The following is a 27,100-nucleotide window of genomic DNA, read 5'->3' as shown; positions in this document are numbered from 1 at the left end:
AGCTCCGCTGCAGTACCTCAAATACCCGCTAGGAGGCTTATTATCAAACTTGGCCTTCCTCTTTGATATCACTACCTAGCCACGAAATATCATGCACAACCGCCAATAGCTCCTCGAGTTATGCTGGCGACATACAAACTATCACACACACAAAGCCTGCTGCAGTTCTGTAGAAAAGCGCCAAATAAATCATTTTTAAACTTGACATCCGTTCCCACAATCTCTTCCAAACTACCAAAAAGCATTGAGATCCATCAACGTTTCCGTCACTTTTTTTGCCCCCATACAAACACAGAAAAATTAAAAGTCCGCTGCAGTATTGTTAGAAAACGCCAGGTAAACGATTTTTGAACTTGACCTTCCTTTGCACAACCACTACACACCTACTAAATATCATGAAGATCCATCAAAGATTTTCCGAGTTATGGTCTTGAAATACATACAGACCCACAAAACAGCCGGCTTAACCGAAAACATAATCTACTCCGAGTTCCTCGGCGAAGATAATGAGATAGGGCGAAAAAAAAACAAGGCGGGAAAACAAGATTCCTATATTTTCACATTTTGAGATCATAAACCTTGTTAAACAAGAATTGAGGCCACAAAATCTGATATCAGGACCAACAGGTCTTTTATTCCTGTATTCAACCAATGAGGTTTCATATATAATATAAGACCTCCTTGATTCAACAGTAAACATGTCCTTGTAGATGGCTGTCACCAATTCAATTCAGTCAGGTATCGATGCCGATATCTCGGTGACTGTAGAAGAAGTATCTGATGCAATTGACAGCCTATCCAATGGGAAGGCTAGCGATGGCCAGGGCATTGCAGCTGAGCACCTTAGGCATGCCAGTTACCTTGGTTATCTGTTCACCCCTGACTTGTCTGATAATTTAGCCATACAAGGTAATGTGAGAGGGCTCTACTCCAGAGCGAATTCACTTATACGTAAATTCCGTTTTTGCTCCGCGGAGGTTAAGAGGATTCTGTTTGAATGTTACTGTTCCGTTATGTACTGCGCTCACATTTGGTCTGACTATAACGTGGGGGTTATCTCCAAACTTCGTATGGCTTTTAACAGCGCTCTGAAATTACTGCTCGGTGTGAGCAGGCAGACAAGCACAAGTTGGTTATTTGCACACAACAGAATCGATTCTTTTGATGCCCGAATTCGAAAACTATCACACTCTTTTGTCACCCGTCTGCTTTGTTCTGAGAATATTATCATACAGACACTCGTTCACTCCGAATCATTCTACTACAGCACTTTCTGGAGCCATTATGTCAACATCGTTTTTAAAAGATAGTATAAGTAAGTTATATTGTATTTTATCTTTTTTTTATGTAGTCTTCTCTCCTTTGTATATTCTATGATATGGGCCAGGTGCCTGAATTAAAGTTGAAATGAAAATGAAATGAAATGTATACATCTCAATAGACTAGCTACAACAAATGCAGAAAATAGCCTCTTGTACCATCATCTGAAGTAACTATACCGGGTATTCATATGCGATGAAAATCCTTGTGTATACAGCTCAATTAATTGGAACCAAGGACTCTATATAATGTCCTTGCTAGAACAAATGCAGAAAACAGCTTGTTATACCATCATGCGCAGGAACTACACTGGGTATCCCTATGCAATGAAACACCTTAGACTGTCAACATTAAACAGCTTGTCATACCATTCATATACAATGGAACCCTGTCAACACATGCCATCAAATGCGAGCAATTGAGCCTCAAGTTCGCTGGATCATATCAAACAAATACACAACACAGAAAGCCTTTGTCGGACATATCATCGGAGGGCAATGAAATTTCTTGTTTTTTTTTTTATTTCGAAATCAGGCAAAAATTATTCGGCGCGCTGGTGTCATCCATTAAATTTACTTGCTGTGGCCTTAACTAACTTACCAATGTCTTTGTATGAAATTTCCATTATTTATTACGTATGGATTTCCCCAGCAATCATAGAAATATCGAACGATGCAGTTAACAACGGAATTGAAAAGTCTTCATTAGTTATGCAACTTTTGAAAGATCTAATTTGTATTATTTGTATTTGATTATGTGCATCTCCAAATAAGCTACCTATTAACGCTACATGATGAGACAATCTGCAAGGTTACCTACACCACTTCATTCCGACACCGAAAGTAAGCTGACAGCCAAAAACCAGATTATAACATGTGCAGAACAGTAGATAAAACTAAAGATGGAGGAGTTTCAGCTGTATCACCACTTCTTCGCTACTTGCAGTCGTTCTTGCTTGATCAGATTGCAGACATTGGTGTCGTTTCAAGAACTGTGAGTTGTCGTTTATGTACGCATCACGTACTCGGTTACGGAGGGGGAAAGTTGCCGATCGGGCCGGACAGCTTCTTCCACCAACCCGACTGGCTCGTGCAGTCTTGGAACCAGATCGACGAAATACGGCCGCTCGCTGGGCTCCCAGCGCCAGCACTCCGGCATCAGGTCGTACCTTTGGAGAAAGCAACATCTCGCGATCGTCATAAGAACTTATACTTTAAGGTCTCTTAGATACGAACTGCTTGTGACTTCATTGTAATTCACGAAACGAAAATCATGTTAGCGCTCTTACGGATGAACCTGAACATGCGCAGGTGAAAGTGGAAGGTCCCTGGCTTGTTTTTAGTTATTGTTTTGACCATGCTTTATACATGCCATTCACCCTATGCAAACCGATATTTTTATGTGCTGTTAACGTTTTCATGTCCAACTCCTATATCCACCTACATATAACAGGGCCCACTGTAATTACGAACAAACTCTTTGATTAAAAAGAAAAAAGAAATTATTATATCAAAATGAATTATAGTGGAAGCCTCGACTATATAACCACCCAATCCATTCAGCTTATGTAAACACCCAGACCTCAGTCTGTTTCTGAATGCCGTGGTGTTCACATCGGTGGAGGGCTCGCTGGCTAAGACAGTTTACAAAGTTACTTCAGCACACGTTTAAATGTAGAAAAGGAATCGAAGTATAGTCGCACATAAACAAGTCAACACTGGCCTGCCATGCTCACTGGTGGAATGTCTCAGACATTGGCTGTCAGTAAACAAATTACATGTACATTTCTAGAGAGCCCCATTCTATACTGTTTTTTAGACTACCAAATAGGCACCACAATTACATGTATAATGCATATTTCTAGACACAGCTACCAAAGCTTATTTAGCTCTGAGGAAAATATAGATACAATTCCAACTTTAAAGGGGTTGCTTTGACAGTTGAAAACACAATGTTATGGTTTTCGGAAAGTTGTCTAGTAAAGTTAGGTATTGTATTGATTACGAAGCTTTGTTACACCTATACATGAATAATGTATCTGGGTTATTCTTCTTTTTTCTGACAATGTTTTCTTCAAAAATAGTGAGAAAAATACAGACGTCGATTAATATGCAAATGAGTTCCTGTCGTCTGCTCTGATCCCATTCTATTTTTCTTTGAGCCAGACGGGTAGAGATCCCCTACAGGGGGTAAGCCAGTTTTTATGTGGGGATGAGTCAATTTAGCTATTAACTCCCTGACAGATGTTAGTTTTTATAGGACGAGGATCCTTCTGGTTTGACTTTAACCAAAAGTTAATCAATATGTGTGAAAATGATGTATGCAATAGATAATGAATATGTAGGTTGTAATTAGATGTTTCCGGGAGCAAAACCAATTCTGGAAAACTCTGCCAGGTTTCTTGGAACCTGAGCCAGAATTCTAGCTTTTGTCAGAATACAGGGAACCTAGATTTATTGCTCAGGTTCCCAGAATTCCGACTCTGAACCTACATGTTTATCTATCTAATATATATCATTTTCGTTTAAAATTGAAGAAACCATATAACGTAGAATTCTAACATAATTTGTAAAACTCACTGAGACCTCTACCTGTATCTCGGTCTCCAAAATATGATGAAGTATTACTGTACTACGATAATCAGGTTTAGGTCCAGACCTGGACCTTTGTTTTCTGTACCGATACCCACCCCTACGAGGTACCATAAAACAATCAAACTTGTCCGATTGCTCGCGACTTAAGTGCAGAATCCAGCAGACTTACAAGGCTTGCGGGCAACCTTCGGGTTGGCGCATCCTGTATCCAGACTGTAGGTGATCTTTCAGCTCGGGGCCCATGCCAGGGTAAGGATCGGCCCCTAGCGTACATATCTCGTACAGCACTATCCCGAAGGACCACCTGTAAGGAAATATGGTATGAGGCCGCAGAAACTTTCCAATATGGCATCTCAAAATATAGGTAAGGATCAAAAGTAGTAATACAATGCAGATACTATGATAAAACTACTCACAAAATGTTTTGTTTGGTGTAATTTTAGCGATTTCAGATTTGGTATCATAGTCACACTCACACTGCAGATGCAACGCACGTGTATCATCATAGAACTACTCACACATCGCTCTGTGTGGTGTAGGCTTCCCCATCCCCCAGCCGCTCCGGTGCCATCCACTTAAAGGGCAACCTCTGGCCCCCTCCCTGACGACGGTAACCTCGGCTGTGGATGTCCTCTGACAGCCCGAAGTCAGAAATCTTCACCTTCATGCCTTCACCGACCAGGACGTTCCGAGCGGCCAGGTCTCCGTGGACGTAATGAGACTGCTCGATGCGAACCTGAAACATGGACGTCCACACACATGTCGTGATTAGTCTGCTATATAACATCTCTCCTGCCTTAAATCCAGTCAACTGGTGCAGGAATTATGAGGGAGTTTATAAGTATATCTTGTATTTATACCATAATCCAAAAGTTCTACTAATGTCAGCTCTCATAATTCAGCCGGTACACTGAGGTCGCCACGAAAACTGTGTTACAGAGACCTTGTCAAGAATGTAGTGAAAACCTAGATATCTAAAATGTGCATACCTCTGGGATTACCAATGCTGTGTTTATGGATTTTTTTAGGGTACCCGGCGGAATTATGAGAGTTGATGTTATTTGAATTTGATTCGTAAGGTATTGCCATCCCTCTGCGATCTTTTCTGCAAGGCCAGTACATCTTTAAAATTGTATATCTGCAGAAACTCGTACATCTGCAGCACTTGATTCCCCTTCAGCATATGGTTATCAGTGCTTGATACTCACCATGCCTTCGGCGATCTGCCGGGCTACCTGGTACATATTCATCTCCTCAAAGTTGTAGATCTCGTCTCGAGGTTCACCAAATGTCTTTTTCTGTAGAAACGCAAAATATTTCATACCACTATATATTTTAGAGGTCATGATTGTACGTACATTGGCGACAAAACTAATCTGGACATGCCTATTTTGGAGTGACACTTACACCTTAGAATTTCTAGATTACCTTGCACCTGCAAAGGTTAGAAAGAAGTGCTGTTGTTTTTAGAGGGGCATATTGTGACATGAGCATAAAACAAAATTCTTACTGACGGACGACTGCGGTGTGAAAGATGTCGGTTAGCTTGAGGAATGAATCCACTCTACTATATACAGTAGGAACAAATTATAAATTGAATTTGAAGCACCTTTGGTTGGGACGGGGGTTAACACCTTGCTGACAGGAGGTTAAAAATCAAAGCAAAATATAAAGTTTATGGAGCAAGATGTAGAAGTTTTCACGTGTGACGATGTCTGAGTGACAATAATCAACTAGATTGTTTTCACAAGTTTGTTTTGTTGTACGTGTCTTTTCTCGGATGATGCGGCAGGAACGTAGGTAAGGCTACTTTTTTTTTGTCTCCGGTGATTGTTTCTTGCTTCATATCCAGGAAAATTGCGTAACTATCAAAAGCATGGAAAATGCCACGTAAAGCGTATGCTTTTGATAGCGTATACCGCTACCGCAAGTCCCAGGGTTAACGAAAACTTGGTGAAAACAATTTTATTTATAGAATAATTTTATTTAGTCTCTCCTTCCCCAAGCCAAAAATCATGCTAACTCCAGCGAGGTACACTAAACTGACGTTATTGTTTACAAGTCAAGTATCCAAACAATCTTGTCGTAAACTTGCCACTCAACATTCTTAAGCCTGAATAATTTTTCTTCGTGCACATCCATCGATTCCATCGGTATATGCCCTGCCCCTTTGCCCTACCGCCATCTTGCTCCCTCCCGCGACCTTTGTCGCCACCATTGTTCAATAATGGTTCAAATCTGAACGATGTAATTCCTCCATCGGTCCCTCCGCTGGCTCCTTACGCTGGACAGCTTCAAATCAGGCCTCTACATCCGAGGAGGAGACGGAAAAGCGATCGGTTGTGTCCGCCACTTTCTGCATCACATAACGTCGCTCGCCGCGTGAAGCTTGTCTGTAGATGACGTCAGTAGTATATACACGTGAGGAGGGGTCGTATAATCCGGGCGGCTCCAGGCGGTTCCCCATTAGCATAATATGTGTATGGTTGACAGGTGCTCATTAGCATAATATATATATATATGATTGACAGGTGATCATTAGCATAATATGTGTATGATTGACAGGAACTCATTAGCATAATATGTGTATGATTGACAGGTGCCCATTAGCATAATAGTTTTATGATTGACATGTGCTCATTAGCATAATATGTGTATGATTAACAGGTACTCATTAGCATAATATGTGTATGATTGACAGGTTCTCATTAGCATAATAGTTTTATGATTGACATGTGCTCATTAGCATAATATGTGTATGATTGACAGATGCTCATTAGCATAATATGTGTATGATTGACAGGTCCTTATTAGCATGATATGTGTATGGTTGACAGATACTTATTAGCATGATATATGTATGGTTTTATATACATGTATGTATGTTTGTATGTATGTATGTAATATGGTTTATGATACGTGTATGTGTATATGGTTTATGGTATCTATTGTTATACCTATATTATATAGCTATCACACATACGATTACAGTGTATACTATATGGAGGAAAGGATAATATACTAAGAAACTTATTTGATCGGATAGGTATCATGCGTGAACATGTGACATTTCCGAGTAGATGGACGTGTTGCTCCGAAGTAGAATATTGCTCCGGAGTATGCTCCGGAGTAGATGATTGAGTGCATTTGTGGTCAGTCACGTATATTTCCCATGTATGTACCTATCATGTATGCATACAACAACACAAACGACACTAGGGCACAGGGATACTGTTTCGTAACACTTTATTTATAACTCAGTCAACAAAGTATCAAGATCTCACAAGCCAGCGTACGTCGTGTCCTATACGTTACGTGAAACGTGATATCAAGAATACATTAACAAAGAAAGTTGTGCTGATGGCGGTATGTCGACGTTACTTCAGGACAAGGTAACCATATTTTTTCATCAACGTGTTTTCTGAGACCCAGTTCTTGCTGTAAGTGATCTCATAACTGTGACGAGGCAACGCAGCAAACTCTATCAGATAAAACTTTTTCCCAGCGCGTTTCGTTGCTTTGATGACGCGTTGAGGGACATCGCCTGACTGGTAAGGTAGGGGAATGGTCCAGTCTCGATAGAGTGTGAACTCCTCTTCATCACTACTGTCGTAGCCGTACTCTTCACTTTCATTAGATGAGGACATGCTAGACATGTCAGAGGTCGCATCAGTCTCGGAACCACTTGGGTCGCTGTCTGTTCCTGTCGTTGATTCCTGAGAGCCCATCGCAGATGAAGACAAGTCAGAACCTGCATCAGTCTCGGAACAACTTGGGTCTCCGTCGGTTTCTGTCGTTGGCTCCCGAGAGTCCATCACAGACTCATATTCTTCAGAGACGATTTCTGTATCATGTGACGCCATCGAACTCACATCTCTGCTATCGCCATCGTCGGCTGATGAACCAGATGAGTCTTTATCATGTTCAGACGACATGTCGGAGTCGTCGAAAATATCGCGCCCTCTGTAAGATCCCGTCTCAGTGTCTACGACGACTTCTCCTGAGGCAACGACTGACTCGTCTCGGTGCTTTCTTTCTTTGTGCCGATCGAGGTTGAACTTACGAGTGAACTCCTGATCACAAACCTCGCAGACGTAAGGCATACTTCCTTTCTCTTCGGTGGACAGTGGGAAACGAGATATAGGTGTGCACTCAAAGATATATTTTCCATGCAAATGAGTGCTTCCCGGTCTGAATAGAATATGCAATGCGTGAATCATCATATTTGTCATGTATACAAAACCAGTCAGGCGATGTCCCTCAACGCGTCATCAAAGCAACGAAACGCGCTGGGAAAAAGTTTTATCTGATAGAGTTTGCTGCGTTGCCTCGTCACAGTTATGAGATCACTTACAGCAAGAACTGGGTCTCAGAAAACACGTTGATGAAAAAAATATGGTTACCTTGTCCTGAAGTAACGTCGACATACCGCCATCAGCACAACTTTCTTTGTTAATGTATTCTTGATATCACGTTTCACGTAACGTATAGGACACGACGTACGCTGGCTTGTGAGATCTTGATACTTTGTTGACTGAGTTATAAATAAAGTGTTACGAAACAGTATCCCTGTGCCCTAGTGTCGTTTGTGTTGTTGTATGCATATATGATAGGTACATACATGGGAAATATACGTGACTGACCACAAATGCACTCAATCATCTACCCCGGAGCATACTCCGGAGCAATATTCTACTTCGGAGCAACACGTCCATCTACTCGGAAATGTCACATGTTCACGCATGATACCTATCCGATCAAATAAGTTTCTTAGTATATTATCCTTTCCTCCATATAGTATACACTGTAATCGTATGTGTGATAGATATATGATATAGGTATAACAATAGATACCATAAACCATATACACATACACGTATCATAAACCATATTACATACATACATACAAACATACATACATGTATATAAAACCATACATATATCATGCTAATAAGTATCTGTCAACCATACACATATCATGCTAATAAGGACCTGTCAATCATACACATATTATGCTAATGAGCACCTGTCAATCATACACATATTATGCTAATGTGCACATGTAAATCATAAAACTATTATGCTAATGGGCACCTGTCAATCATACACATATTATGCTAATAAGTACCTGTCAATCATACACATATTGTGCTAATGAGCACATGTCAATCATAAAACTATTATGCTAATGGGCACCTGTCAATCATACACATATTATGCTAATGAGTACCTGTCAATCATACATATATTATGCTAATGATCACCTGTCAATCATATATATATATTATGCTAATGAGCACCTGTCAACCATACACATATTATGCTAATGGGGAACCGCCTGGAGCCGCCCGGATTATACAACCCCTCCTCATGTGTATATACTACTGACGTCATACCGCGCACCCGTTCAGGCCGTAGGTTGTTCGGCAGGTGTCCAAAAACGGACTTTTTGAACTCGATTAACTCTATTTCTCAACCATTGTGATTAAAAACTAGATCAACACGTTTCAATATATGTATAGTTTATGTATTTATGTGTATTTTAGACTGATCATCATCTTTCATTAGTCTATTTACCTTTTGTATCATATTTGAATTTTGAAATAAAGGGGGGGATTAAATTCAATTTTGGTCGCTGCACGGTCGCTCAGCGTGTGTCTTAAGTAATAGTATATATGTTCAACTTATGTTCGAATATGTGCAAATATGTTTTTTTCTGCGTTGTTTGTCATGTAACCTGTTTTGTTTTCATGCTACGTTATAATAGGAACGTAAATCACAGAATTTTGAAAGTTTTTTTGAACTACTGACTATAAAATTTGAAGGAATTTATCTGAATGAAAGCTTGTACGTAATTGTAGTCATTTGTTTATTTGTATTACCTATAAACAAAAGTATAAGTTGACCACGAAATTCCCAGATATTCAAGATATACCAGTTCAAGAATGAAATTTGTTTGAACTACAGTTGAGACCGTTCAATCCTAGTGGAGCGCTCGCTGCGATCCTTGAGCGCTAGCTGTGGCCCTTTTATTTCACATTGGATCTTCTCATGGCGCTCTCGCCGCGCTCCCTCCGCGTTCTCACGGCGCTCTCGACGCGCTCTCACAGCGCTCCGACGCGCTCTCACGGCGCTCTCGATACGCTCTCTGGCCAAATTGAAGTCGCCGCGAGAGCGCGGCGAGAGCGCCGTCCCAGTGGAATGGGGACCTTACATGTTAGGTGTCCACAACAAAGTGCCAGCATAGATATACTTTCCAGAAAACGGGTAAAATATGTCAAAAGAAGTAGTTTTTCCCCTGATGCAGAGAAATGTGCCTGATCGCGCGAATTTACAGTAGGAACATGCAATGACCGCAGGTGACCCATCGAGCATGAAGTTGATCACCGTGAAATGTTGCATTGTATATTACGTAATACCCATGTGTAGAAATTCGACAAGGCTACCAGCATGTGTGTGCTTAAGTAGCAGACTATGACACATAACTGATACATAGATTCCTCATTTTTTCAACAATTTTCTACCTTTCCTTATTCAAAAACATAATTTATGATATCAGTTTTTGACCACCAGCAATTTGTTCATCATCAAAACAGAATGAGATCCTTTTGGAATGCATGCGGCCAGATATGTCGTAAAAATATATCGGTCGCTCACCTGTCTGCATTTTGTCAAGAAACTCTTCAGGTCTCCGTACGGCATGAACTCCGTGATGAGATATAAATGGTCTCGCACCGTGCAGCAGTTGACCAGACCCAGCAGATTCTCATGAACCCCCAGATTCACAATCGCACTGATTTCCTCCAGGAAAAGCAGCTTTTCTTCCTCACTGGCATTCTCTACGGATGGAGCTTAACATTAGAAAATTATGGCAAACTTGTTTGTACCATGAACACATTACCTTCGTCAAATAATCAAGGCGTGACCGGAGACATGGAGATTGTCTTTATCTAAGACTTTAAAAAAATCATTTGGAGGTCCAAGACTAGTAGCTGTGTCTCGTGTGTTAATATATGTTACAGCTGGTCATGAAAACAATATGAGTATTTTGACATTATATGGGCCACAACTGTTCGATATTGCATTGTTGTAAGTTGAAAGTGATTATGAAATGGTACAGTAACTGAATATGAATAGATTAGATCTTGATTCCACATCATATTTTTAAGGAGTAAGGTGTAACTTTTCAGTATCTAGCAGTAGTGCAAGTTCGGTCTGTTTACATGATCTACTTTCGTTGAGCCATCTGTTTACATGACCTGCATTAGACATTTCCAGTCCAATCAATCAAATGTTTCTTGAGTTATGAATATAATCTTGACATACATACTGACCCGGCTCTCGGCTGGAGTAACCGGAAAGGCGAGGGTAATCATAATTGTACCTGACAACCAGCTTACCAGTTCATATTGGTGCTATTCAAAATCTGAGGAGCTTTCACAATACATATTTATCAGAATTTTTTCCAATTACGTACGCCAATAATAGTAACTCAAGCAACTGGATAAAGTTAAAAAAAGATATCCAGTTGCTTGAGTAACTATTTTGGGCGTATCTTACTACCTGGATGTTTGACAATTATGAACCTTTCAATTCCTTGTTTTGCCGTTGTCTCTCAGATACCAGTCTCCAGAATATATATATAGAAATATCCACCCTTTGACTGTATAATTGAATAACGTGCAAATCTAGTCGCGTTTAGAACGCTGGCAAATATCGTTTTAAGTCGCATTGAAAACGTGATGCATAACGCGTATGTGTTTGTAAATGTAAATGTATACAAAACCTTTAACCGTTTTTACGACGACGTCCTTCGTCCCGTCGTCTCGCGTCAGTGTTGCCCGGTAAACTATGCCGAACGCCCCTTTGCCAAGAAAGTCGCCAAGCGTCACCCGACTGGGATCTACCTCGAACTGCGGGAACCGTGACCGTGGCATGGGGGGCTCCTCTGCATCCATGCTCGACCCTTGTTCTGTACAACAACATGGGATAAGAACATTGTGGTCAAATTCTACTGCGGAAAAATCTTACTGTTCGCTATTTCTATTCGTATCTTTCCTTCACAATCCCTCACATCACATCTTCTAAGTTTTTAAGTGACATACTTGTATGAAATATTCAAAACTTGGGTATCTGGACTTGGAACTAAAAGCAGACCTATTTTGAAGCGCAACAACAGACTTCGGGATAAAACCAATTAGTGGAAAATATTTCTAATCGTTAAAATCTTTCGGTAAATTTCCCTCAAAATACAATAACATCATATGCACTACGGAATGGGAACTTAAAGTGATTCGTACTTAAGGCAGACTGTCATACAGAAAGCAAAAAGGCCCAAATGGTAGCCTCTGTGGACCGTCGCGCTCGCCGCATCCTCCACTGGCACTATGTCACTGTGTGTTAAAAGTGGAGACTGCAAATAACGATACCTCAGGCCATCCAAGTAGGCTCCCAGAGCCTCTGCAAAACCAAGCCCCTGTGAAACATAACCTCTGTGAAACACAGCGTCTGTGGAGACTTCGCATAGAGACTGTGGAGACTGCGGAGAGAGACTACGGAGGCTAACATTGCGAATGTAGTTTTGGACTAAACCCCCCATCTCACTGGACCCTTAACCCTATCCAGACTGGGCTTTTTGGGGATATCTGGGACTGGGGGGGGGGGGGGGCATTCGGCCCCCCTTCATAACTTCTGAATGTATCCTTCCCAAATTTGTAGAGGGTGATATTCATGTAAAGTTTTATAATTCCTAGAATTTTGGTGACGTTATGACGTAATATGACGTAATTATGACGTCATTGATGTGATTTTATTGGCTAAAAAGGAAATTCCCGTAATATCTAAAGCTATTAAACAAAATTGTATGTATTGTCGTTTTAAAACATATAACGTCAACCGTAACTACGTTGACGTCAAAATGACGTCATTAAATGACGTCACGTGTTGTTAGCGACCCCTTGGGATCCGCCATCTTTGATCGGCCGTTTTGAAATTTTCAAAAATACTTTTTTTTCCACTTATGACCCCACAAAACACTAGAAATAGATTAGAAACGTTGATCTAAATGTTTCTGGTAAAGAAAATGCCGCGTAATGACGATTTTGAAGGCGGAAAGCCTGTTGATACCTAAAATAGTGTAATTTTCCGCCATCTTGGATTTTTACCGATTACGGCATAAAATTAGCATGAATTATGAATATTACATCATGAAAGTTACATCTAATTTCACATGATGCTATGCAAGTAGGAAAACTAGTGTGGTTGAGCAAGAAAACCTAAGAAATATCATTGTTTTAAAAAAAATCAGTGATTTCTGCATAAAATGCCTTCCAGAAACCCATTGCATGGCAACACGAAAAATGATAGATTTTAACAATTATCACAATATTGTTGCGAACTAAATTTTAGGAAAAGTCACCAAGTTTGGTAGTCCTAGCGTATATCGTTCGGCAGTTATACGATGTCAAAGTTGGCGCGGGCGCTTTTATCCCCCCCCCCCCCCAGTCTGGATAGGGTTAACACGTTAGTGACCTTAGCTATGACCAAGCGATTTGACACTATGCTAAATGGATTTTCGAAACGTAGTGAAGTAGCATAACTCTATCAAATATTAGACCCTGTTTTGCATAATCAGCATCTTATTGTTTAACTTGGCTTGGCTATGTCAATGATCAGATTCAGCTATTTCAAAATGCCCAACATGAATATAAAAAGTCAATTACGAGCATAGTGTTATTATCTTAGTATAATCTCAGCAATAATCCAAATGAGGTCATTTGAATAATTGATATTTCGAATTTGATTATAATCGATAATTACTAGCCTCTCTTTCTCAGTGAAGGATGACACAGTTTTCAAAGGCGATTTGTTTTTATTTGTTTTTTTTCGGCTGTAGATAAGTACAGCCAGGGCTACCAAAGGTTAAGGCTATTACAAAGGGTTAGCCCTAGTAACAGAACAATATACAGACCTTGATACAAGCTTTCACAAAGACTAGAATACGACTTAAATGCATATAAACGGGCACAAACATAGAACTCAGCACATTTCAAAACATTTCATTAATCATGCAAATTAGGTCCTGTTTGGCATAATTACAATGTTACGTCAATCGTGAGATCCACTTTTAAATCTTCATACCAAACATAACAGATACATTTTAGTTCTGTTTTTTTTCAATTGCCCAGCTAGTAAGCTAGCTGTTGACCTAGATTCAGGACACCAGCTGTTGACCTAGATTCTGGACGCCAGGTGTGTACTAACACATGCCACGTACTATGGTGCGGCAGTCCTATATATGCCAATTATGATGCAAAGTAGGTCATGATCTGCATAATGAGCATATCATTATGTTGATCATCACCTAAGGAACATATATACCAAATTCAAGAATAATCCATCAACCCCTGCTTGAGTTATTCTTCCTCAAAAGTTACAAACAAATAGGCCCACTGCAGTTTAAGGCAAGCCGCAAGGGGGCCCAAACTTACATCACGCACTCTCTGCCCTAAGATCTATCTACCACTCAAAAAATCATAACCTTAGTACCTGCAAAAAATTCGACCACAAACTTTAAGCGGATAGATAAACTTTCTGCATTTATTATGCAAATTAGTTCCTGGTTTTCATAATGTGTATTTGATTATGTAAAACATTACCCAAGCTAAATACCATCTAAATACCAAAAATCATGACGATCCGTCAACCCCTTCTGTAGTTATTAGCCTCCAAAGGTTTCAACAAAAACGCCAACTGCAGGTCCAAACAAGCCGCTAGGGGGGCCAAACTTACACCACCTATTCCCTGTTCAAGACCCTATGTATTGGTGAAAAATCATGAACCTGGCACTTCCAGCAAATTTGACCACACAATTTAAAACTCAGCTGCAGTACCTTACTTATCCGCTAGGAGGCCCATTATCGAACTTGACCTTCCTCTTTAACACTCCTACCTACCAACTGAATATCATGTACAGCCGTCAACAGCACCTCGAGTTATGCTGGCGACATTCAAATTCACACACATATAAAGCCAGCTGCAGTACCAACGGAAAATGCAAGGGAAACCATTTTTGAACTTGACCTCCGTTTCCACAACATCTACACACCTGCAAAAATCATGAAGATCCATCAACGTTTCCGTCACTTTTTTTGCCTACATACAAACACAAAAAATGCAAAGTCTGCTGCAGTACTGTTGGAAACCGCCAGGTGAACCATTTTTTGACTTGACCTTCCTTTGCACAACCACTACACACCTACAAAAAATCATAAAGATTCATCGAAGCTTTCTTGAGTTATGCTCCTGACATACATAAAGACCCACCCAACAGATTTTTCAACCGAAAACATAATCTTCTCCGAGTACAAGTACTCGGCGAAGATAATTATGACAAAAGCAACCCTTGCGGTGACTTGGGATGGACTCTTAGTGTTAAAAAAATGACAAGATCACGTTTCCAGCGAATCTGTCCTTCTCCGAGTCAAACTTCCCAGCATCAGGACCACAATGGCTCGACATATCGTATAGGGCCATTGTATGATTCGGACCCTCCACTGGGTGCTTTCAATCATTAACGTCGATCTCGTTGCCAAATAAGGGCCAGGCCCCTGTGCTGTAACATCGACCATACCAGCTGAAATTCCCTCACCGAGGATCGCACTGAGTGGAGGCTCCTACTAAGAATCTCCTATTAAAAAGGAAAAACAACATCTCACTCACCTGTTATATTCTCCATCTCCGCATACTCCTGACTTCCTCTTTTCGTCCTTCGTCTTCTTACTGCCACTACCACTACTACCACTACTACCACTGCGAAAGCTCCACCGAAGATGGCTCCGACGATGGCTCCGTTGGACGTGGAACTTTCTTCTGTATGTACTGAATGTGTTGAAATAATTATTAACCCTATCCAGACTGGGGGAAGGGGGGGGGGGGGGGGGCTAAAAGTGCCCGCGCCAACTTTGACATCGCATAACTGCCGAACGACATATGCTAGGACTACCAAATTCGGTGACTTTTCCAATATTATAATAATTGTATAAGTTCATCATTTTTCGTGTGGCCATGGCAACGGGTTTCTGAAAGGCATTTTATGCAAAAATCACTGATTTTTTTAAAACAATGATATTTCTTAGGTTTTCTTGCTCAACCACACTAGTATTCCTACATGTATAGCATCAAATGTAATTGGATGTAACTTTCATGATTTAATATTCATAATTTTTGCTAATGTGATGACGTAATCGGTCAAAATCCAAGATGGCGGACCATAACACTATTTTTGGTATCAACAGGCTTTTTGTGCCTTAAAAATCGTTCCTACGTGGCATTTTCTTTACCAGAAACATCTAGATTAATGTTTTTAGTCAATTTCTTGTGCTTTTTGGGTCATAAGTGGAAAAAAATATTTTTTGAAAATTTCAAAATGTCCGATCCAAGATGGCGGATCCCAAGGGGTCGTTAACAACACGTGACGTAATTTAATGACGTCATTATGACGTCAACGTGGTAACGATTTACGTAATATAATTTAAGTACACCTTAAAAAGAACAATACATACTATTTTGTTTAATAACTTTAGATATTACGAGAATTCCCTGTGTAGCCAATAAAAACACATCGAGGTAATTTTTTTGCTTCAAATTCAAACCTTATGTACATGATTATATTTGCTATCAATTGCATGCTTGCAAAGTTTGGGGTCTTATTTGGTTGTCATGTGGTTGCCCTCAGAAGTAGGTCATTTTTCATGTTTGACGTAAAATATGATTTTGAGCCATATTCAAGATGCAATATCTGAAAAGGGGGAACACTGATCTAACTTAACTTTATATCAAAGATAACCTTATGTATTGTCTATCAAACGATTGCGTGTAGAGGTTGGGGTCTTGTTCCGTTTTCGTGAACTTGTCCCTAAAAGTAGGCCATTTTTTGAACATGTGCAGAAATCGGCATTTTGGGCTGTGTTTGATGCTTTGAGAATCTCAAAGTGGGGTATTGTTTAAATTCAAATTTTCCCCAGTAGTGACCCCATGTGTTGTCTATCAATTGAGTGCTTGTAGAGGTTGGGGTCTTGTTTCATTGCCGTGAAGTTGTCCCTAAAAGTAGGCCATATTTTGAATGTGTACAGAAATCGACATTTCGGGCTATGTTGATGTTTTGAAAATGTCAAAGTGGGATGTTGTTTGTGTACAAATGTCTACTAGAAGTAACCCCAGGTATAGTCTATCAATTGAGTGATTGTAGAGGTTGGGGTATTGTTTCGTTTCCGTGCACTTGTCCCTAAAAGTAGGTCATATTCTTCACATGTGAACCCTATAGCAATTTGCACTTACATGTATGTGTAAAGCTTTGACGATGTCAAAGTAGGATGTTATTTGAATTCGATTCTTTATCAGTACATAGAGATACTTGTGTAATAAATAGAAATAAATATGTTATCTATCAAATGCATGATTATAGAAGTTCGGATGGTGTTTTCTTGCTGAGTATTTGTCCCCTAAATTAGGCCATATAGGCTAATGTTCAGAAATAACATTGAGCACTACGTTAAGTATTGAAGCTTTTGAAAGTAGATTTTTTTAAAATTTAAATTGTTTATGACGATAAGCTTTATTGTCTGTCGATGATTCTTGTGATTACCGGTATTCCACTTTGGATAGTGTTTTTCCCTGCCCACTAGATGCTTTTTGGCGACACTTCAGGGGCTATCTTAATGGTAGATATATTGTGTGCAGTTTGCAAGAATTCTAGGAATTGTACAGGAATGTGAAAGTCAACTGGACGATAACTCAAGAATTGTTGTCATGTTTGGTAGGTGGATAGGTCTTTGTGAGACCTTGAAATTATTGGCTTTTGGGCCTCCTATACAACATGTAGCTAGTGACTTTCTATGGCACTGCAGGGGAACTTTCACTTTAGAGATCTCTTATTTGAACATGCTATGGTCATGATATCTCAGTGGTAAATTCATGGAGTGACTTTTGGTAAAAGTGACTTTTGGTAAAGATTGACTTCAAACAACATTGACATTTTCAGAGCATCAAACATAGTCAAATGTCGATTTCTGCACATGTCAAAAAATGGCCTGCTTTATGGGACAAGTACACGGCAATGAAACACGATCCCAACGTCTACAAGCACTCAAATGATAGATTTAACATGCGGTTACTGCTGATAAAAATTTGAGTTCAAACAATACCCCACTTTGACATTTTCAAAACATCAACGTAGCCCGAAATGTTAGTTTCTGCACATATTCAAAAAATGGCCTACATTTAGGGACAAGTTCCCGGCAATGAAACAAGACCCCAACCACTACAAGCACTCAATTGATAGACAACACATGGGGTCACTACTGGGAAATATTTGAATTTAAACAATACCCCACTTTGAGATTCTCAAAGCATCAAACACAGCCCAAAATGCCGATTCTGCACATATTCAAAATATGGCCTACTTTTAGGGACAAGTTCACGAAAACGGAACAAGACCCCAACCTCTACAAGCAATCGTTTCATAAACAATACATAAGGCTACCTCTGACATTAAGTTAAATTAGATCACTGTTCTCCCTTCAGATATTGCATCTTAAATATGGCTCAAAATCATATTTTTACGTCAAACATGAAAAATGACCTATTCTGAAGGCAACCACGTGACAACCAAATAAGACCCTAAACTTTGCAAGCATGCAACTGGTAGCAAATATGATCATGTACATAAGGTTTGAATTTGAAGCAAAAAAATACCATCTTTGTACTTACAGCGCTACAAAGTTGGGCAAATATTACATTTTTTGAAAAGCCTAAAACACTGTATTGTTTTCAGGCTGCCCAAGCACTTCAACTTGACTTTTTTAAAAGTTTAAAGCTACCCTAGAAAAGCTGAAGAGTTATTCTTTTTAGTATCGTTTTTATTTTTCCCTAATATTCAAGTATGTGCTCGCAATATTGTACTAAAGTAAGCCAATTTTCCTGTTTTTGACATGCCCAAATGAGGGAAAATGGCCCCAAAACTTGTTTGGCCTGTTGCCATGGCAACAATCGGTTTTGAGAAGAAAGAAAGCTGTTTTGAGGGGTTGTGGGCCAAGTACTATCACTGTGCAAAATATGAGCCAAATCGATTTTTTGACCCCTGCCACCATTGTTTGATCCTTACAGACATTTGCTCTTAATACGCAACTCATGCGGGCTTGTATGTACGCACAAGTGTGACAGGGGCTATAGGGCCCTTCGAGCGTACGGCTTAAGTACTTCAGACGAATGCCAGGGAACGACACAAACTGCCTTTGGAAAATCATTCGGGAGCAACAGCAACATGAATAGTGCTTGTTAAGGGTTAAAAAGAAACATATCGGCGATAGAAAAGTGTCAGCTTAGTTTCCGTCCTCGGAAACTAAATTTTCTTGACGAAGTGTAGTCGACTTTATGTCATATATTCTCAATCTAAACGCACAAAGGGCATATCGCCAGTCTGGCGTTTGTCAATGTGCTCTGAACCAACCAACCAACCAACCAACCAACCAACCAAACAACCAACCAACCAAACAATACAAATAAAACGCAATAGTGGAAATGACAAGGCCTAGAAGTGGCTGAAAATATTTTCGCTCCTTTCTGATCTAGATATTTAGAAAACACTACACTGCAGAAACGGCCTAGGCTTCGGTAAAGCCCCGGTCACACTAAACTCACGCCGTACCTACGATGCACGTACGATGCATTTCCCGTACAACGCAAGTAAATCGCAGGTAAATCGCAGGTAAATCGTAGGTAAAATCAGCTATCGCAGAGCGTCGGGCAATGTTCAAAATTTCATCCAACGCCGTACGATTTTTATAGCCTCATATTTAGGGTTTATTGCGGCCTTTTTATCTAATGATGAGGTGACGAATTCATACATTTCGACCATGTTCTGATGGTTTCAGTTACCCTGATATATTGCCGATGCTGATGCAAATTGTAACCATCATAAGACAATAGCAACCAGAAAACAATGTGCCCGTAGAATAGCCTGCTTCCAAGTTTAGATTTTCTACGTGTCAGGTCCAGAACCAGGCGCATATAATTGCTTTATGTCTGTATACACCTGGGTTTATAATTAGATCATACCTCAGTCCTATCCTTTCTCTATTTTCAGTTTTCGTTTGACGTTTTATGCCTATTATGTGCTTTCTTTTTGATGGACAATACAACTGGCCTGTCATATTCTTTGTCTGGGCCATCCGCAAACTGTTCTCCTGGCAAACTAAAAGTAGAGACAGGATGGGACTGAGGTCTGATATAATTATGAACCCACGTGTGTATAGCCATGAAACAATCGTATGCATCACCTGCGCGCGATACTTGATCTGACACGTGGAAAATCATAGCCTTGAAAGCAGGCTCTTCAGCGGGCGCGTTGTACAACGGTTGCCACTGTGCTCTGGTGGCTGCACTTTTCAACAACATCGACAATATCAGGGATCGATCGAAATGTATACATTTTTCACCTCATTGGTATAAAAAGAAGGCCATAGTGAAGTCTGTATTGGGGGCAATAAAAATCGTACGGCGACGGAGGGAAAATTTTAAACATGTTCAAAATCATCTTTAGCTGTATTTTTCGACGTAGGACGCTCGGCGATGGCTACTTTTACGTGCGATTTACCTGCGATTGACCTAGTAGGTACAGTACAAAAAAAACATCGTACGATGTACCTACGTTATATGTGACCACCACTTTGTATGTGTTAACTATTGCACCCGGTTTTCCCCAAACGTACGACGTACGGCGCTGTCATGACGGAAGAAACCCCATCGCAGGTACGACGTGAGTTTAGTGTGACCATAGCTTAACTCACGTTTGCAAGTTGGAAGTTCTCGTCCCCAGCTACCGTCGTCTTGGCAAGTGGCCGAAGACCTACCGATGAGCTCGTACCCAGGATCACAAAAGAACTGGATGTCGTCCCCATAGCAGTAACCGTCGGTAGCATTAACCTGGCCGTTTATGATTTCAGTGGTATTGTCACAGCAGAGACCTGAAAATGTACACAAAAGCTGACATAAAGAACTTGGAAGCGTCTAAAAATCCAATAGAAAATGAGGTCTAACGAAAAAGCTGCCGATCACAAAGTTGAGAGCTCAAAGTTGGTGTCACAAGAAAGCTCGATAGCGCTCTCAGAGCAGTAGTTGTCTTTTCAATTGATCTAGTCGTCTTGCCATTATCTTGAATGTTTTGTTACAGTAGGTCCATGGAATTGAAAATGTTAAAAAAAGGTTGAGCTAATTGTTTTTGTAGCAAATTAAACTCGTTCTGACCACGCATATTGGATAGCCACCCTATGATAATGATAATGATTGTACTGTAATAGACGAATCTGAACCACACAAACTGGTTTCGTCATAGGGGGATTTTGCTGCCTATGTCACCGCGCACGTCTCACGGTTAAAAATGGAACGTGTTTGAATGACATTTCCCGGACCCGGAGGTAGCAGGTGTCCGATTACAATCTGATTTACGATGAATAAAAACAAAATAGGCCGTTTTTCTAGGTAAGAAGGGAAGTCAGTATAAAACGCCTTATTTACCATACATAGCAGATTCATGTTTGTATGAAATGAGATAAAATTTGGCACAAATGTAAGGGAACATGTCTTTTCGTGACTGAAATATCTAAGTGTGTTGTATTATTTTCACCAACGACTGAGTCGATGTCAAAATGAACACACCATTGGAAGTTTGAAGCAGTAAAAGTAAAGTATGGCCCACATGCAACTAGTGTAGGAGTAGGAGACTAAAACTGCACATATATCAACACCCATATCTCTATTAGCTACATGCTTTTTTTTTCATCTCTGAACTCCAATTAGTTTTTGTTTTTTCGAAATGAGCCCCCCCCCCCCCCTCTGAACTCCAATCAGTTTTTGTTTTTTCGAAATGAGCACCCCCCCCCCCCTCCGATATAAAGAAAAAGGCCAGTCTGGATAGGGTTAAGAGTCCATCTAAAACAACGTTATAACTAGAAAGGCAACATTTGCGAGCAAATATAGCATGTTTAGCCATACTCCTCGCCATGCCAAAAATGGACTCTCCCAAAATAACAATGGACCATTCTAAAATACTTGCACTAAAAAAATTAATCACCCAAGTCCAAAATTGAGTCTTCCAGTAGCACCTCAACACAATATGGACCAGTCCACAACCATATCCACTAATTGATAAACAAATACACTTCTGCTAAAAAATGGACTTTTTCATAATCATCCAGCTCAAAATTGAAATAAATAATTTAAGAATCCTCCCCTTGCAAGAATGGGATATTCCGTGACATTTCCATGTAAACCAGTCGAAAAATATCCGCTGAAAATTACACTCTTGCGCATAATCAACCCAGTTCAAAATTAAATTAAAAAAGATCAACCCCAGGGAAGAATGAAGTTTTCCATAGTATACATATGAAGATTTGACAGGAGACGAAGGAAATGACCAAAAACAACATATTTGAGTCAATTCAAAGTCACCGAGAGGGTTTTAATATAATATTTGTAATATGTTTGAACTATTTTGATTAAAAGAATGTCTAAGTCACAATAGTTCTAAAGTGTTCAAACAATTAGAATTGAAACTTATAACATGTTTGAACTTATTTCACATACGTTGGAAACATTTCGAACGTAACTACACAAAAATCTCTTTATTTAGAACAGTTTCAAACCATCTATCCAAATGTTTCAATGTTCGAAAAATTTGTAACAAAAGATTTTCACAATTGCCCTCATAAACGAAGGTGCTAAGTCCTCCTGTGTGTTTCTGCCTATATTCGGTGGCCGCGCTAGACCACCAGCGGATTTGTTTTGACGGAGCGTCACCCGCGCGCGACGATGTACACTGTTCGGCACCGCTAATATCCGGCATTTTCCCGCTCCAAAACACTCCACAAGACCCACGTTTTTAGTGTTTTGCCTCTTGTGCAACACGATTCGATTTGCATTACTAACGGGACGAAAATGATAGAAAAAATTCACCCCGTCCCGGCGTCCGTCCCAAAAACATGAACGACATGAAAATATATTTTCTTACAGATTCAATCACGAAAATCAACAGCATGGGATTCCAAATTTTCGCAACGGCCGACCATTTATCATGGTTGAACTTCCTTCCAAGGCGTGCGATAGATAAACATTCCCGGCACATAATAGTCACTAGTACCAGACTAACGCAAGCTCATGATGATAATAGGGAGAAAGTTTGTCAGTGAAGTTTGGCCACCAGAGGGTACATTCATTTAACGTTACAAGCTAGCGCAAAGGGGCGAATCATTGACCTTATCGGGGACTGACTCTACTGGCCTAATCATTCCTTTTTTGCCGAATTCTACGATCCATACGCCCGTACGTAGGACATGTAGGAAGGCCTGGTGGTGGACGCTACACATCACGGGAGACGCGTGTTTGTCCGAGACAGACAGCGGCGTGCTTTCGATCGCGTAGCGGCGACGCACCGCTGCGACAACGTGCGGGACCAAAACGCCTGTCCCCAGTGAGACAATGTGTTTTGCGCGGCATGCCCCGAATCCGTCTACCATTGCTGAATGTAGCCCGATTCATAGAGGTCTATTTTGTAGCATTATTTCATGTACCCCTCAGCGTGAGAATTCCTTGTGCAACACTTCGCGCGCACCGCCTACCACCCGCCTTTGATCATGTATGAAGTCGGCGGCAGAGAGAGATCATCAATCAATTTTGACAGGAGTGTCGCGCCAGTCTGAGGAGAAACGATCTCCCGTGTTGTGTTGAAGAATTTGGAGTTTGAAAATATCTGGAATAACTAATGCTAGAATAAACATTCACAAAATCATTGATTTAACTTGTTTTCTGTTATAAAATTTCCGAAACTGCAATTTGACCACTGAGTTTAAGGGAACATGGTGTTTTCCCGATAATCACGTTAAATGTTTATGTCCGGTCTTTCCTCCTCGTAAGCAAACTTCCAGCTTGGCCAGGTGCAAGGCACTAGGGGTCAATGACCTGTAGGTCATATGTAGTATTGAAAGTGACAGAAGCGGCAAATATTGTCAAGAAAGCCCAAAATAAATCGTTTTGAATATATGTATGCCAAAAATGGGAATGTAGTCCTTAAAATATTTGTTCAAGCCACATATACAGCAAATTTCAGGTCATTCGGTTGAAATACCAGGGCGCAGGAGGCCAAGATATGCTAAAAATAGCCTAAAAACCTCAATAAAATCACTTTCAAGGTCAATATCAAAGGGAGGAAAAGACCGCACATTGGTTTTTGCCTACTTTACCTCTGTACCAAATTTCAGGTCATTTGGTCAAAAAATGACAGAGATGAATCGATTTGAAAATTTGACAGGAGAAGAAGAAGAAGAAGAAGAAACATGAGAGAAAACAATATGTTTAGCCATACTTATGGCTAAACATAATGACGTTCACAAGTAGCGGTTGGTAACTCACGTCGGCAAGTCGGAATTTCTCCATCCCATCTTCTGTCCTCTTGGCAGGTGACTGTGGACCTACCGACGAGCTCGTATCCAGGGTCACAAGAGAACTGGGCGTCGTTCCCTGAACAGAAGCCGTTGGAAGCAGTAATCTGGCCATTCAGGATTTCTATGGTATCGTCACAGCAGATACCTTAGGATTTAAAAAGGAAAGAAAAACGAATTTGAAAAATGAAACATTCGCTTTTTGGATACACATGGACAACACTCAAGTTTTCATAACTTACTATAAGTTAACAGTGCCACGTACAGAGAACAATATGCCCATTTCTACAACTGAGTGGAGTGAGAAAAGTCGTGTTAAGTGACTTTCTCAAGGGCACACGATCGGTGGCGTCAGGGGATTCGAACCGGGGCCCGCCCGACATACATGAGGCAGTTAGGTTCGTCCAGCTGGCTCGATCAGCAGCCATTCTCCTTACATCCTCCTAATCGCACACTGACTTTTTGTTCTCTCTTCTTTTCATTGCTATTTCATGTAGACGCATCATAACCGGCTTGGATCGTCTTTTGGTGTATTTTTTGGCTTTATTGCTCAGAGCCTTTGGCGAATTTTATATTACACCCCTCTCCCTTTTGGGTGCAAGAAAGTTCAAATTTGAATAGCCGGCTCAAAGTGTCATTTTCTCACCTTTTCTGAATCAGATTTTAAGAAACAATACAGTACAGAAAGAGGCTTTAGTAGCTCACGTTGGCAAGTAGGAAGTTCTCGTCCCCAGCTCCCGTCCTCTTGGCAGGTGGCATTGGATCTGCCCACAAGCTCGTGTCCAGGGTCACAAGAGAACTGGATATCGTCCCCGAAGCAGTAACCGTCGGTAGCGTTAACCTGGCCGTTCATGACTTCAGTGGTATTGTCACAGCAGACACCTGAAAATGTACAGAATGGAACGAGAATTTTCCGCCAATTAAGCCAGATGACCAAGATATGTTGTCAATCCAGTAGGGCCCTGTCACACTTGTGCGTATATTCAAGTACGCGTGAGTTGCGCATTAACTTTTTTTGTTGTTTAAGGTTTGCGGGGTAAAAGTTGTTTTCTACTTTGACCCACCGTTGTGCATCCTAGTGATCGAACCTAAGAAATTACTTATTCGGCTGCAAACTTAACCTTTACCAAAACATGTTGATACGCAACTCATGCGGACTTGTATATACGCACAAGTGTGACAGGGGCTATACTTAAAGCACCAAGCAGTGGTCAGAACCTCTTTAGGTTTCAGAATTACATGATACCCTTTGCGCCTAAGGAAATAGGTAAAGCAGAATACATTTTTTTCACCCGGTGTACTTGCAGGGCCTCATGTGTACTTTCAGGGCTTCATGTATGACAGAAATTTAGTCAATCTAAAAGAATCAGGACAACCATGAAATTTATCATGACGTTCCCATTGTGAATTGCAGTTAATAACTCACGTTCGCAAGTCGGAATTTCTCCGTCCCAGCTTCCGTTACCTTGGCAGGTGACAGTGGACCTACCGACGAGCTCGTATCCAGGGTCACAAGAGAACTGGGCGTCGTTCCCTGAACAGAAGCCGTTGGAAGCAGTGATCTGGCCATTCAAGACTGCTATGGCATCGTCACAGCAGATATCTTAAGGTAAGAAAGGAAACAAAAACAGGCGTTGAAAAAATTAAACGTATATACATTATAGAAGGCTAAAAGAAATGGTTCAGTGAAAGAAGGGTATTAGCCAGTCATGGTTCTCTTGTCTATTTAAAAAAATACAAAAACAAAACGGCATTGAAAGCATTGAAAAGTAACCTATTTGATGGAGGTGATAAGAATGGTCGCATAAAAGTAGAATAACAAGAGATTGAAGAAATCAGAAATACTTATGTTAGTGAGAAATGTTATTACATTTCATTACATTACAAGAAGTGGTGTGATAAGTTTCATATTGTATGTAGCACCGCTAAGATAACATTATCTGTTGAGTACAGCACCACTGACAATATTTTTATATGCTTGACATTAATCACGTTTTCTGTATCTTTATTTTCTAATTCATCGTCCTTTCCTGTAGACGTATCGAAACTAAGGCCTGTATATTTCACCTGTAACATAGACCTCTACCTCGCACAGCAGCATCTGGCGGAAATGCACAATATGTACTGATACATAACGAGCCGATATCAGCGGATCGCAGTTGAACTCAGTGGGCATTATAGCTGATCCAATTACTTCCATCTGTCCACATTGGTTGTTCTGAGTGACGTTCTCGTTCGGGCCAACTCTCACCGTTGCATGTTGTAAGTTACCTGCGTTAAAAAAAGTCAAAACTAGAAAGGTAATATTTGTTTGTAAATACAGAAAATGTCACTCCGTCTCCCTCCCCATGCAAAAATGGACTGTTCATAAATAACCCTAGTACAAAAATTGAACATTCCATGATAATAACTTTAACTTCAAGAAGTGAACAACTGCAAAGTCATTCCAGTCCAAAATTGGATTCTCCCAAGTTGCCCTCTATGCAAAAAAGGCCTCTTCCGCAAGAACCTTATGCATAATGAGTCATTCCGAAAACTTCCGATTCTCTAAAAGGGGACTTTTGGGGTAATCGACCCTGTCAAAAAATTAATTGAAAATCCCCGAGGCAAGAATGGACTCTTCCATAGTGGCACCCCATGTAAAATGGACCAATCCAAATTTGCCACCTCTGTCCAAAATATATTTTTTTAGAC

At 40.4% G+C, this 27,100-nt stretch overlaps 2 protein-coding genes and 1 pseudogene across 4 annotated transcripts; all 3 read right to left on the bottom strand.

The window, feature by feature from the left end:
• Window positions 1–2,325: 2,325 nt before the first annotated feature.
• LOC136422163 (proto-oncogene tyrosine-protein kinase LCK pseudogene) lies at window positions 2,326–4,659 on the bottom strand (annotated as a pseudogene).
• Window positions 4,087–12,516, bottom strand: LOC136422299 (tyrosine kinase receptor Cad96Ca-like). Its single transcript, XM_066409972.1, has 4 exons — window positions 11,701–12,516; window positions 10,572–10,753; window positions 4,433–5,212; window positions 4,087–4,218 (listed from the first exon to the last, which is right to left on the bottom strand). The coding sequence occupies exons 1-3, from the start codon at window positions 11,870–11,872 to the stop codon at window positions 5,105–5,107; spliced, it is 462 nt and encodes a 153-aa protein (XP_066266069.1). The 5' UTR covers window positions 11,873–12,516; the 3' UTR covers window positions 4,087–4,218; window positions 4,433–5,104.
• A 2,076-nt stretch (window positions 12,517–14,592) lies between these two features.
• LOC136422010 (E-selectin-like) lies at window positions 14,593–27,090 on the bottom strand. 3 transcript variants are annotated; one of them, XM_066409617.1, is made up of 6 exons: window positions 26,474–27,090; window positions 25,833–26,009; window positions 25,112–25,288; window positions 24,378–24,554; window positions 20,762–20,938; window positions 14,593–15,794 (listed from the first exon to the last, which is right to left on the bottom strand). In XM_066409617.1, the coding sequence occupies exons 1-6, from the start codon at window positions 26,604–26,606 to the stop codon at window positions 15,628–15,630; spliced, it is 1,008 nt and encodes a 335-aa protein (XP_066265714.1). In that variant the 5' UTR covers window positions 26,607–27,090; the 3' UTR covers window positions 14,593–15,627. The 3 variants fall into 3 exon arrangements, with proteins under 3 accessions (XP_066265714.1, XP_066265715.1, XP_066265716.1); XM_066409618.1 differs by lacking the exon at window positions 20,762–20,938; XM_066409619.1 differs by lacking the exon at window positions 25,112–25,288.
• Window positions 27,091–27,100: the final 10 nt, after the last annotated feature.

This window comes from Branchiostoma lanceolatum, chromosome 16 (genome assembly GCF_035083965.1).
Source record: "Branchiostoma lanceolatum isolate klBraLanc5 chromosome 16, klBraLanc5.hap2, whole genome shotgun sequence".
Taxonomy (NCBI): Eukaryota; Metazoa; Chordata; class Leptocardii; order Amphioxiformes; family Branchiostomatidae; genus Branchiostoma; species Branchiostoma lanceolatum.
Note: the sequence above shows the minus strand (reverse complement) of the source record. Positions and strands in the feature narration are given on the sequence as shown.